This window comes from Varanus komodoensis, unplaced genomic scaffold (genome assembly GCF_004798865.1).
Source record: "Varanus komodoensis strain SLA01 unplaced genomic scaffold, ASM479886v1 scaffold9, whole genome shotgun sequence".
Taxonomy (NCBI): domain Eukaryota; kingdom Metazoa; phylum Chordata; class Lepidosauria; order Squamata; family Varanidae; genus Varanus; species Varanus komodoensis.
Window position 1 is genome coordinate 37,673,118 of NW_025336598.1, and position 12,220 is coordinate 37,685,337.

Below are 12,220 nucleotides of genomic sequence, written 5' to 3' on the forward strand. Positions count from 1 at the left end.
GCAAAAGGTGAGGAAACAAGGAGAAAGAGAACTAATACATTTAAGAGAAACAGCTTATGAACAATCTGCTTGAGGGATGCACATGTACTTAAAATGCAGCTCTCCTTCCAAGCAACACTGCAGTTGCTGAATTGCCTGCCTCTAAATCCTCACTGCCTGGGCAAAACAGTATGTATATAAAACCAGTTTTGCAAAGTGGCACTGAACTGAGGGAGAGGTGCAGAGGGCATTTTGCATAGCAGCACTTTCTAAGTCGCATCCCAGGGAACCTTGCAGGCTGCACTGAGCAGGTCAGCATTTACAGGGTTAGATGGGACCCAAGCCATCCGCAAAGACCCTTCCCCACCACAAGAGTTCCCACGGTATTCTAGGTCAGACCAGTACTTTACACGAGTACAGAACAGGGGTTGGCAACTTTTTGGACCATGGGTACATTTGGCAATTTGTGTGGTTGGCATCAGAGGCATGGTGAAGTAAGTAACCTGTCCAAAAGCTTTGGGTGCAAAGCAATGATGGGGCTTGAGCTCCAGTGCAGTAAACATCTCCTCTGAACCCACAGTTTAAAGCACCACCAGGAACTGTTTCAAAACAATCCCAACTGCTGGTCAGAAAGTGCCCCCTTTCTAGGGAAAAGGAGTTAGGCAACTCTTTTCCTAGGCTATTTCTTTTTAATTTGAATAACTGGCACAACTGGGCTAAGGAAATTACTAATATTGCATGGCCTACGCCCAATGCCATTACCCAAAATGTCATTAAAGAAAAACAAATTCTTACCCAATGTGATTGGTTCTCAAAGAAATTTCTAGTTCTCGTAATACTTGTGTAGATTCTTGAACTCTTCTCCTAAATTTCTGCAATTTTCAAGGGACAAAATAATACTTGAGTGTAACTTAGATTAACAAAACATGATACATGACTGAAAAAAGACAAAAAAATCTTTAAAGACATTGAAACACATTAAGATAAAAATCCTGAAGAACTCCATGCTGATCAGACAAGCAGAAGAATATACTTTAAAAATAACTTTTGTACTGAAAAGTTAAATATGGATAATATTTTAATATATCCTGGGCTGGACTTACAAATCCTTACAAAGTGCAGGACTGCAACACTGCATAGAGTGCCTCTCCTGGCATTAGCATATTCATATACTACATTTCTCATCTAAGGCCTTTCTCCACATTACTCCTCCAGAGACAGGTCCTTCTCAGGGATGGCCCCTTCCCAATTCATGGAATGACCTCCCAGGCACCGATTCAAGACATTTTCTTCTCTCCGGCATTTGGCAGAATATGATAAAGTTTTAATCAGATCTTGAATTGCTCTTGATGGTACTTTTTCAAAATTGTTTTTAGAATATGTGCATCCTTCTATGTTGCATGCATATATATTTGTATGTATATGACTTTTATAATATATTTTCAAAGGTTTTCTTCTTTGTAAATGCCGTACAGAGCTCCAGCTATCAGTGGTACAGAAATGAAATCAATAAAATGAAAGTGAAAAACAAATGTACAACATGCCCAAGACATTTAGAAATTAGAATCTATCTTTTATCTGAATGCTTTTCCCCAGTCAAACCATCCTGACTGTTATTCATGCAGAGTAACTGAAGGAACTTACGTCTACATATGACCACTTACACTGCAGATGAAAACCTTGGTCACCTGAGCATAAACTCTTTCAGGTACTTAAAAGTCATTGTTGGATTTGAACTTGAGGCCCAGGTGCGCTCTGTTCTGTAACCCATAAACAATGCGGTGGGCCATTTCACTCAACATCAGTAAAACTTCATCTTATGCCGGCCCCCACAGGATTTGTAATACCCATCAATTCTTTGCCTAGTGAGCCGAAAAGACAGCCTTCAGCCATATGATGGACTGAACTTTCACTTTAAAACAAGAGTGCTGTAAGAAGCATTTCTAAGTCTTAGCTGTGCCTCCGTATGGCCAACTGGGAGAGGGAGAGGGGCACAGGCACAGAGACCTGGCCTACTTATATATGCTATCAGTGGAATCAGGCAGTCCAATTTTTCCTGGACTGTATCACTTCTGGCTACATGTCTTTTAGAGGGAACAGGGAGAGAAGAGTGTATGTGTGAATGCTGCATCCCAAGAAAAATTCCATACACTTCTCGGCACTTCCATGCTTCCAGATGGTAAGGAGCGAAAAGGGACATGCTGCATCAACAGCCAACTTGCCTTGTCCATTCCCTTAGTTGTCCTTTCTTCTACTTCCTCCCTTGCATCTCTTCCAACCACATCTATAACTCTACCTCATGTCTTTGCGTACTTTAGGCAATGTTTGTAGTGAAAAGATCTTAGGCAGCCTTCTTCAACTATGTGTAACATAGCAGTAATAAAATAAGTCGATTCAAATTTTTCCTAAACTGGTCCTTGTCAATATGTATTCCCTCTTATACAGAATGCAGTTCCATCAGACTTTCTGTATACAAGGTAACTGCCATAAAGCATGCACACTTTCAAACAAGGAGAACCATAAAATGCCCCCTAACACACAAATTTTCTGTGCACGAGGAATTATGTTTCAGGTTTATGGAGGAGACAGACAGCATCCAAACACAGATTACATTCCAATCACCACCTGCTGCCACCATCGCCAGTAAAAAGTGGTACAAGAGCCCCACGAAAATTTCTCACACCTACTAGGCTGGTTTTATAAACTGGTCTAAAGTGAGAAGACAACATCTTACCTTCCTTGTTACAGCTGGATCAAGGTAGCCTTTTAATTTCTGTATATATGTATGGGGAGGATTCTTGACTTGAAATCTTTCCTGCAAGGAAGATGAGCATCATTAGCCATTCAAATAGATACCAGATATGTATTACAGCTATGCACCATAATTAAATATGTCACACTTCATTGCTTTTCACTATTTAAATAATATTTTAGTTTTATGTTATTTACACATTGAAAATTGCAATAAAGGACCAGGAGACCAAGTGCTCTTGAAAAATTAAGCATACCATAATTAAAAATAAGCTACGGTTCTGCAAGTTAGCAGTACCACTTCCTCTGTCATTTCATCCCGTAGAGTAACAATGTGTTTTGTGAAGAACACAGAAGAGTGACTGAGAGAAAACAAGATTATGGATACTGGTGTTCTCAACTTCAGCTTGTAACTTTTCAGGTTTTGCATTCTGAAAACCAGGAAGCAGGAGATGGAGCAGCAGCATGACTCAAAATCACTCTCATGGGAGTCATTACGAGCTTCTACTTTATATGACTTCCTACCTTCCACAACTGGGTGCTTGCCAGATGTTTTCAACTACAAGTCTCATCATCTCTAACCACCAGCCATGCTAACTGGACAGTGGGGCTGCATCTTCTTGGGGAAGGCTGCCTTACACTGTATTTCTTTTTTTGTTCTTGTATATTACGACTGTAACTGAAAACTTTCAACTTTGATCTACTGAAATTGATATTAAAATGACTAATTCTGAGTATTTTCCTGGCAGCAGCCTCTTCATGGTTGTTAATTGTTTTATAATCATTCGGGGGGGGGGGGACTCCATTTCCTTACTCTAAAGCTCTTGTTTTTAAAAGAGATTCTAGCATTCCTCCCAAGTACAAGGACTAATTACCCAAATCACTACCTTCAAAAAAAGGTTGCCTGCAATATGCCAGTATTTGTACAATGAGACAAAGGTTTAAATAAGGGAGAAATGACCCTATGTTAGTCTGTTCTGCTCTTTTTCTCCCATCTTCTCTGTTCTTTTTTAAATCTCTCTTGCTTACTTTAATGCTTGACAATTGTCTTGAAAATGAACTACAAGAATATGATATAGAAGGAAAAAAGACATTGAGAAAAATAAGAAAATAGCATCCATAAGCAAAGAAAATATTCAATATTCAATCAGAAAAGTGCTTTTATTTGCTATGTAACTGTTCTGAAAATCCAATGAAAGGCCATCCACTTTCTGCTGCAAAAAATGAACACCAGGAATTGTAATTTGAGAAGATGATTAGAATCCTGCTGTATACATCTAGTGCTCCTCTGTCCTAAAGCAGGGCAAGCACCCTTACCTTCCCTATCCTAGAGAGGAGATGACTATTAAACCACTTTGTTACATGCAGGGGAATCCAGCGGCAGTCATAGATCTTATTCACTCAGTATTGTTGTTTCTACAATCTTAACTATGCATCACATCAGGAATCAGTGGTTATTGCCAGCTCAATAAAGCTTCCCCATAGTGCTATAACAAAATGCTGTCCCCTAAGTTAGTTCTCAGGTTGTTGAAGGTTATTATGACAATGTGTGGCTGCAGCGTAACACCCCACCTTAAACACCTATATGCTTGTGGGACCAAGCCTGCTACGCACACATAAGTTGAGGTTAAGTCCACTGCACTCAACAGAACTCACTTCCAAGTCAACAGGCGTGAGTTGGAGATGCGAGTTTAATTCTTGTCTTAATGCTCTAAAACATGCTGCTACAAAGCAAACAGTTTTCTGCCTCAAGAATGCCCAACTCCAGAAAGGCAAAAAACATGAACCATTTCCTATAATAAGATTTGCTTTCTTGGCCCTATCACTAAGGCTATCTAAAAGCTTTCTCTTTGTTTATATGCTAATTTTATAATTACATATTATTACAATGTATGCCACTTCTCTGTTAACACTTCTTAACTGTTTGCTTATCTTCTGTACATATGCATTAAATTCAGAATACCAAATTACAATTACACATTCTGTTTATGTCAACAGACACTTCCTGCACATTAATAGGTTTATCGTATTTCTATCGACCCGCCATGAGCACTCTGTAAAGAGTAAATATTGTTAATCACACCCTATCTGAAGATTGAAACAGAGCTCTTATTATTTCCTTAATGCAACGAATGAGTCACAAATTATACAGTATTTAATACCCACTTACATCTGCACCTGTTGGCATCCATTATAATGTATGTGCCTTTTACTTTGTTACAGAATTTCATCTTTAACCCTATGTGAATGTTTCCATACATCAAAGAACTCTCAGTAGTTTGCTTTCATGTAAAAGCCAGTATGGTATACTGGTTAAGGCACTAAACTGAGTCTCAAGAGGTCTGAGTTCTAGCCCTCACTCAGCCATGAGGCTCACTGGGTGACCTTGAGTGAGTCAGTCATTCACAGACCAATCTACCTCACAGGGTTGTTGTGAGGACAAAATGAAAAGCAAGATGATCACGCAAGTTGCCTGGGGTTCCTTGAAGGAAAGGGGGGATATATACAAACATATATAAAGAATAATACTGTACATGAAATACAAGCATGCAGGCATACTATGCTCTAAGATTGCATATTACCCATATGAAGAAATACAACAGAAAAGAGCAGGTTGCTTACCTGTAACTGATGTTCTTCGAGTGGCCATCTGTGCATTCACACATATGGGTGCTGTGCCTGCGAAGTGCCTAGGCTGGAAGATTAGAAAGCTAATGGTTTTTGGCGGGAAAACGCTCCGCTCCCCTCCCCCCTGCAGTATAGAGCAGAGTGTCCGCCATTTACTCAGTCTTGAAGACCGACGTTCGCCCCCTAACATTCGAAAAACAGCATCACAGCAAGAAAAATCGGTACTGTAGGAATAACATGGAACCGATAGTAAGAAAAACAGTCCACTCACTGACACCATGCGGGGCCGGCGGGTGGGTTGTGTGAATGCACAGATGGCCACTCAAAGAACATCAGTTACAGGTAAGCAACCTGCTCTTCTTCGTCGTGGCCTCTGTGCATCACACATATGGGTGATTAGCAAGCTTACCAGACTTGGAGGAGGGAAGGTGTCGTCGGTGAAGAATGACAGAGAGCACAGCTCTACCAAAGGAACAATCCCTTCTTGCGCGTACATCAAGCCGATAATGCTTGGCGAAAGTACATGGAGCAGCCCAAGTTGCAGCCTTGCAAATATCCTGAATTGGAACCCCTGCTGCAAAGGCCGACGAAGTCGCTACTGCTCGCGTAGAATGCCCCCTCGAAGTGAGGGTAAGTCAAGCTTTGCCAATTGATATGCTAGGACTATGGTCTGCACAATCCATTTGGACAGTCGCTGAGATGAGACTGGAGAGCCCTTGTCATGATCAGCATACTTGACAAAAAGTCTATTGGAATTCCTGAACGCTTCTGTGCGAGACCTGTAAAAGGCTAGACAGCGCCTAACATCCAGCGTATGGAGAGAGCGCTCAATTGGAGTGGACGGAGATGGAAAAAATGCAGGGAGGACGATGTCTTGGTTCAAATGAAATGGTGTAGCCACCTTGGGAAGAAACTCGGCGTCCATTCAGAGAATGACTTTTTCCTTGTGAAAGTTCAAGAACGGTGGGTCTATGCATAAAGCACACAGTTCACTGGCTCTTCTGGCTGAAGTAACTACAACAAGGAAGGCAGTTTTCCATGGCATAAATTCCATGGCGTAAAGTAGGCATAAATCCACTGTTGTCAAAGGTTCAAATGGAGGTTTTGTAAGGGCCTGAAGTACAACAGAAAGACCCCACGTCGGCATAACAGGTCGAACTGACGGGTGCAAATTTTGTAGCCCTTTAAGGAAACGGCTAATCAGGGGTTGAGAAAAAACAGACGACCCCTGGATGCTGCCATGAAAATGCGAGATAGCAGCCGTATAGATCTTTATAGATGAAGGCTTGAGTCCCGAGCGATGAAGGTCGAATAGAAATTGCAAAATATTCTTGATTGAAGCCGACTCTGGAGAGAAGAAACGGGCATTGGCAAAGGAAGAGAATCTTCTCCACTTTGCTGAATACGATTTGCGTGTGGAAGGTCGTAGTGCAGAATCGAGAATTGCTTGGATATCCGAGGATAACACTATCATCCCGAAATGGACCTTGACGGTTCTAAGGGAGGAGTTGATTGGGACGGCAACGGAGCCGATGGAAAATTCAGATCTATCGGAAGCACCATGCTGTTAGTTTCAGCGAGAGTAGGTCCGGGTGTCCGACTGTTCCATTGTGTTGTGTTAACAGATGAGGAACAAGTGGAAGTTGTCAAAAAACTCCTCTGGACTGAGTGAGGAAAGTGGTGAACCAGGGTTGCCTTGGCCACCATGGGGTTATCAGAATTCCTGTGGCATTGTCGTGCACGATCTTCGACACTACCCTCATGAGGAGTGGGATTGGAGGGAATGCGTAGAAGAACAGGTTGTTCCAGTCGATCGTTAGGGCATCTCCCCTCGAGTCCAGTCCCAGCCCCGCTCTGGAGCAGAACAGTTCGCACACCCTGTTCAACCGGCTCGCGAACAAGTCTATATCCGGTTGTCCCCATAACTGGAACAGCTGGTTGCAAACCACTTGATCCAACTCCCATTCATCGGTAGTTGACATCTGTCGGCTCAGTGCATCGGCTTCTACATTGTCGGTTCCCGCAAGATGAACCACCAGCATCGTGATGTCCCAAGCAATGCACCAGTCCCAGATTTGCATTGACAAACGGGCCAGGAGAGGTGACTTTGTCCCACCCTGTTTGTTGACATAGAAAACAGCAGCTATGCTGTCGGACGCAATCTGTACAACTTGGCAGTGTAAGACGGTTTCAAAATATTTGAGAGCATTGAAAATCGCTAGAAGCTTGAGGAAGTTGATATGCCTTGCCGCTTCCCGTCAGGTCCATGCCCCTTGGACCCGAAGTCCTGCACATGTCGCACCCCATCCGATGAGAGACGCATCAGTGTACACTGTCACTGTTGGTTGGGGTGGGCGGAACGGAAAGCCTACAGATAGGTTGCGTGAAATAGTCCACCACGTCAGGGTGTGAAGGATCGAAGATGGAATCTGCAGAAGCTTGGTTTGTAGATCCCACTGCAGATGGAATGAGTTGTTGAAAAATAACTGGAGCGGAAGGAGCCTGAGCCTTGTGTGCGGCCCAATGGCCATTGAGGCTGCCATGTGTCCCAACAATCTTTGTATAGTGATGGCTTGAACTGTCGTCGAATCCGATGGATGTGCGTACACAGGGTGGCCCTGCGGGACAGAGGAAGGAACGCTCTTAGCAGGGTGGAGTCAATACATGCTCCGATGAAATCAATGACCTACGCGGGAATAAGTGACGATTTCTTAAGATTAATACAGAGTCCGAGGTCATCAAGTAAAGCACAAGTCACATGGACAGCCACTAAAAGGTTGTCTTTAGTCCATGACACAATTAGCCAATCATCTAAATAGGGGTAGACCTGTATACCCCGGAGCCGTAGGTGGGCGCAAGTCGGGGCCATGCACTTTGTAAAGACTCTCGGTGCCGTAGCCAGTCCGAATGGTAGAACACTGAATTTGAAAATATCGGATCTGACAGTAAAACAAAGGAAGCGTCTATGGGAAGGATGGATAGAAATATGAAAATACGCATCCTTCAAGTCCAATGAGGCGAACCAATCCCCTTCCCTCAGCAACGGAAGAGTATTCTGTAAAGTGGTCATCCAGAACTTCCTCGGTTTGATATATCTATTAACTCCTCTTAGTTCCAGGATAGGTCGAAGACCACCGTCCTGTTTGGGGACTGTAAAATATCTAGAATAGAATCTGTGTAGTCCATCAGTGCGAGAGAGTTGTCGAATTGCTCCCCTATGAAGAAGGTGAAGGACTTCATCGCACAGAACCGAAGATGGCGGTGTAAATCAGATAGGGTTCGATGGTGGAATGATGTCAAATTCTATTCTATATCCAAGCTGAATGATGGACAGCACCCACCTATCAGATGTAATGGCCTCCCAAATGGGAAGTCAGCTTTGGAGCTGACTCCCAAAGGGGAGAGGGGAAGGTGGGAGGTGGAGAGATGAATTGGTTTGCCGGGACCATCAACAGGGACGTTTCTCGGTGTCGAACCGCCTATAGCCCTGGGAGAAGCGCTGTTGAGGCTGTTGCCTTCTACGTTGCTGGCACTGGTGGAACTGCTGGCGAGGCTGATATTGCTGGCATCCGTAGGGTCTGGACCATGGCCACTTACGTTTTGCTTGTGGGAGTTCCATTCAACGCGCCGTCATACGGGACTCATGGATGGCTTTGAGTTTCTGATCGGTCTTTGCGTGGAAGCGGCCAGAGCCATCGAATGGCATTTCTTCTATCCTCCTCTTCATTTCCTCAGAGAAATTGCAGTTCCTGAGCCACACATGTCGTCGGAGGGAGATAGCATTGACCATGGCCCGAGAATCAGTGTTTACGTGATGTCTCACGGTAGACAACTGTTGAATGGCCACCTGCTTCGCTTCGTTTAAGAAGACCTTGGCTAGGTCTGCCTGCTGGTCCGGGAGGGAGGAGACGACGTTTTCCAGCTTCTGCATAATGAAGTACTGGTAACGTGCCAGTGTAGCCTCATAATTTGAAATATGCAAACTGAGTCCTGCAGCCGCGTAGACCCAGCGCACAATCATGTCGACCTCCCTCCCTTCCTTATCTTGGGGTGTTGTACGTCCCCGAACCTCCCTGCCCTGGGATGACTCGACCACCACCGAATTAGGCTTCAGGTGGCGCAGCAGGAATGGGATGTCATCCTCTCAGATCCGGTACATAGATTCGTACCAGCAAGACATCGCCTGCAGCTGAGCCAGTTGGTCCCAGGGCTGAACCATTGCCTGGCGAAGAATGGTAATCAATGGTAAGGCAACGGTGGCAGATTGCTCCCCTCGGACAATGTCATAAAACCAGTCTGTGCTGGGCCCGGGGCAGTGGTAGGCCTCTATCTCCAGTGACCGGACTAGACGAGAAACCAGCTCCAAGAAAGAAACATGGGGCTCATCCGGGGATCCCGGGTCTTGGGAAGTAATAGCCACGTCCAGAGACATGGAGTCTACTTCCGACTCGTCCGAGTCTTGATGGTAGCGATAATGCTCACTGGACGAAGAGCTTTCAGGAGATGGTGGAGGTCTGCGTTCCGTATGGCCAGAAGTGGGCGGTGCCTCTCTCAGGATCGACGGCAAGCGACGGTACGGAGGAAAAAAGGCATATGGATGGAGTCCACTCCAGGCAGGATAGCCACCATAGCCATGCATAGCCCAGTCATCTGCATGGCGCTCTGACAAACGGCTCCTACGCCGAGGAGAGTCTGGTCCCTCAGGTGGCCCAACAGCAGGCACTGGCATCAGGGAGCGTTGCCTCGGCGGAGAATCTCTAATTTCTCCATCAGAGATGGACTCCCTAAGCAGTGGCTCCTGTGGAGGAGACACGTTCTCAGGCCAAAGAACAGGCCTGGGGGATCCCGGTAGTGTCACCTGCATTGCGGACTGCAGGGCCAGTCCCGAGGGAGTCAGTACCGTGGCGACAGTCAGTACTGAGAACCCCGACGAACCTGAGCCTCGGTGTTTGGGGCGATCGGGTTTCTTGCCCTTGTGGGCTGCCTTAGCCACCTTTTCTTTCCTCGGCTTCTTATGGTCGGAGAGCCTTTCCAGCTCTGAATGCTTATGCTTCTCCTTTAGTTTGGCTGGAGCAGAAGGCAGCTGTTGCGCTTCCATTGGAGCAGCGCCTTCATTCAAAGGGTGCTGCGGTGGTGCAGCCGAAGTTGAGGCGGGGTGCTTAGGGGGCGTGGCCGGGATAGAGGTGGAGCGCTGAGGCAGTGCAGCCGAGGAGGGGGTAGGCCTTGAGACCAGCTGGTCAGACTGAAGCAAGGCCTGGTCCCAAAGTAACTTGCAGAGATGATTCTCCCTATTCTTCCTGGCTTGTTTGGTAAAGGCCAGGCAATGCCCGCACTTATCGGTCCTATGCCCCTCGCCGAGGCAGAGGAGGCATAAGTCGTGTGGGTCCGCGGGAGACATTTTGGAGCCACACTCACTACACTTGCGGAATGCCGCCCACTGTGCCATCGCGAAAAGGAAAAAGAGATGATAGTACAGAGGGTAAGTAATATTTTTTGTTGGTTTTTTTTAGAGAAAGAATGAACAGAGGAACTACAACAAGGGAAAGAGAAACTGGGATATATAACGAGGAAAAGGTATGTTGAACAAGATAACCGTAAAGGAGCGAGATCTAAGCAAGAAACGAGCAGGCACGAGGCACAGCGAACGGCGGTCTCAGAGACTGCGTAAAATGGCGGACGCACCGCTCTATTTATACTGCAGGGGGGAGGGGAGCAGAGCGTTTTCCCGCCAAAAACCGTTAGCTTTCTCATCTTCCAGCCTAGGCACTGCGCAGGCGCAGCACCCATATGTGTGATGCACAGAGGCCACGATGAAGAATCAAAAGCATATTAAGCAGGGAGTGAATGTCAACATCCAGTAAATCGCCAGGATTTCATAGGTTTCCGCAAAAGGCGGCTGTGGAGAGTGCTGAAAGGCACCTACCTATGCCAGCAGGAAGATACTCATGAAGATACAAAACACATAGGAGTTTTGTAACTGTTTACAAAATGTTTCCAGTTTGTGTACATTTTAAAACAGGAAAATGAATGCATACCTCTAACGCATATAATATCTAACTTGTATAAGCAAAATGAGCACTAGAGCAGCAAGCAAAGCAAAAAAAAGCTCACTTTTTTTTTCTTTCAGTGCACACATAAAGCAGCACGTTATAGAAATGTTATCGGTGTTATTCTCGAAAATAAGAGGGCTACATGCAGCAGTAGGTGGTCAGTTTGACTACACATGGGTGCACATGCGTCCTGCCATCCCACATCTCAGAATGCAGAACTGGAAAGGTTTAAACAATTTTCACTGCCTTGGGATTGCTTTAAAGCCTCCCCTTGCCCTCACCTCCCACAACTGTCCTGATCAAGGTTGCTCTTCCTCAGCTGCTTATCCCTGAAGCTGACAGCTGATCCACTGGGGGCAAACAGTGGGCAGGGCTCCCAGGGTCACACAGAAAGCGGCTGCTGCTTACACATGGATGCCTACATGTGGTCAAAATCCAGAGTGGCTTCTTGACCGCTTCTTGATCTCATGTTCGGTTGCAGTCTGGAAATAATCAAATGCTACCGTATTTCCCCAAAAATAAGACCAGGTCTTATATTAATTTTTGCTCCAAAAGACGCACTAGGGCTTATTTTCAGGTGATGTCTTATTTTTCATGTACAACAATCTACATTTATTCATGTACAAAAATCTACATTTATTCAAATACAGTCATGTCATCTTCTTCTGGAACATCATCATAACTCTCCAAACCCCTAATTCTCTTGCAAGGGATGTACTAAATGCATCTGTCTGGCTGACTATCTTAACTGGGGCTTATTTTTTGGGTAGGGCTTATATTACGAGCATCCTGAAAAATCATGCTAGGACTGA

The 12,220-nt window shown here is 45.1% G+C and overlaps 1 protein-coding gene across 14 annotated transcripts in view; it reads right to left on the reverse strand.

Moving 5' to 3' along the window:
* FMNL2 (formin like 2) overlaps positions 1–12,220 on the reverse strand; it is a 279,853-nt gene that overhangs the window by 89,933 nt on the left and 177,700 nt on the right. For all 14 annotated transcript variants that reach the window (XR_006413533.1, XM_044418182.1, XM_044418181.1 and 11 more), the window contains exons 3-4: positions 2,714–2,794; positions 775–851 (exon numbers count right to left, since the gene is read on the reverse strand). Coding sequence is in view for 13 of the 14 variants with exons in the window: in XM_044418182.1 (XP_044274117.1) it covers positions 775–851; positions 2,714–2,794 (158 nt within the window). In the remaining variant the exon portion in view is untranslated. The remainder of the gene's footprint in view (positions 1–774; positions 852–2,713; positions 2,795–12,220) is intronic.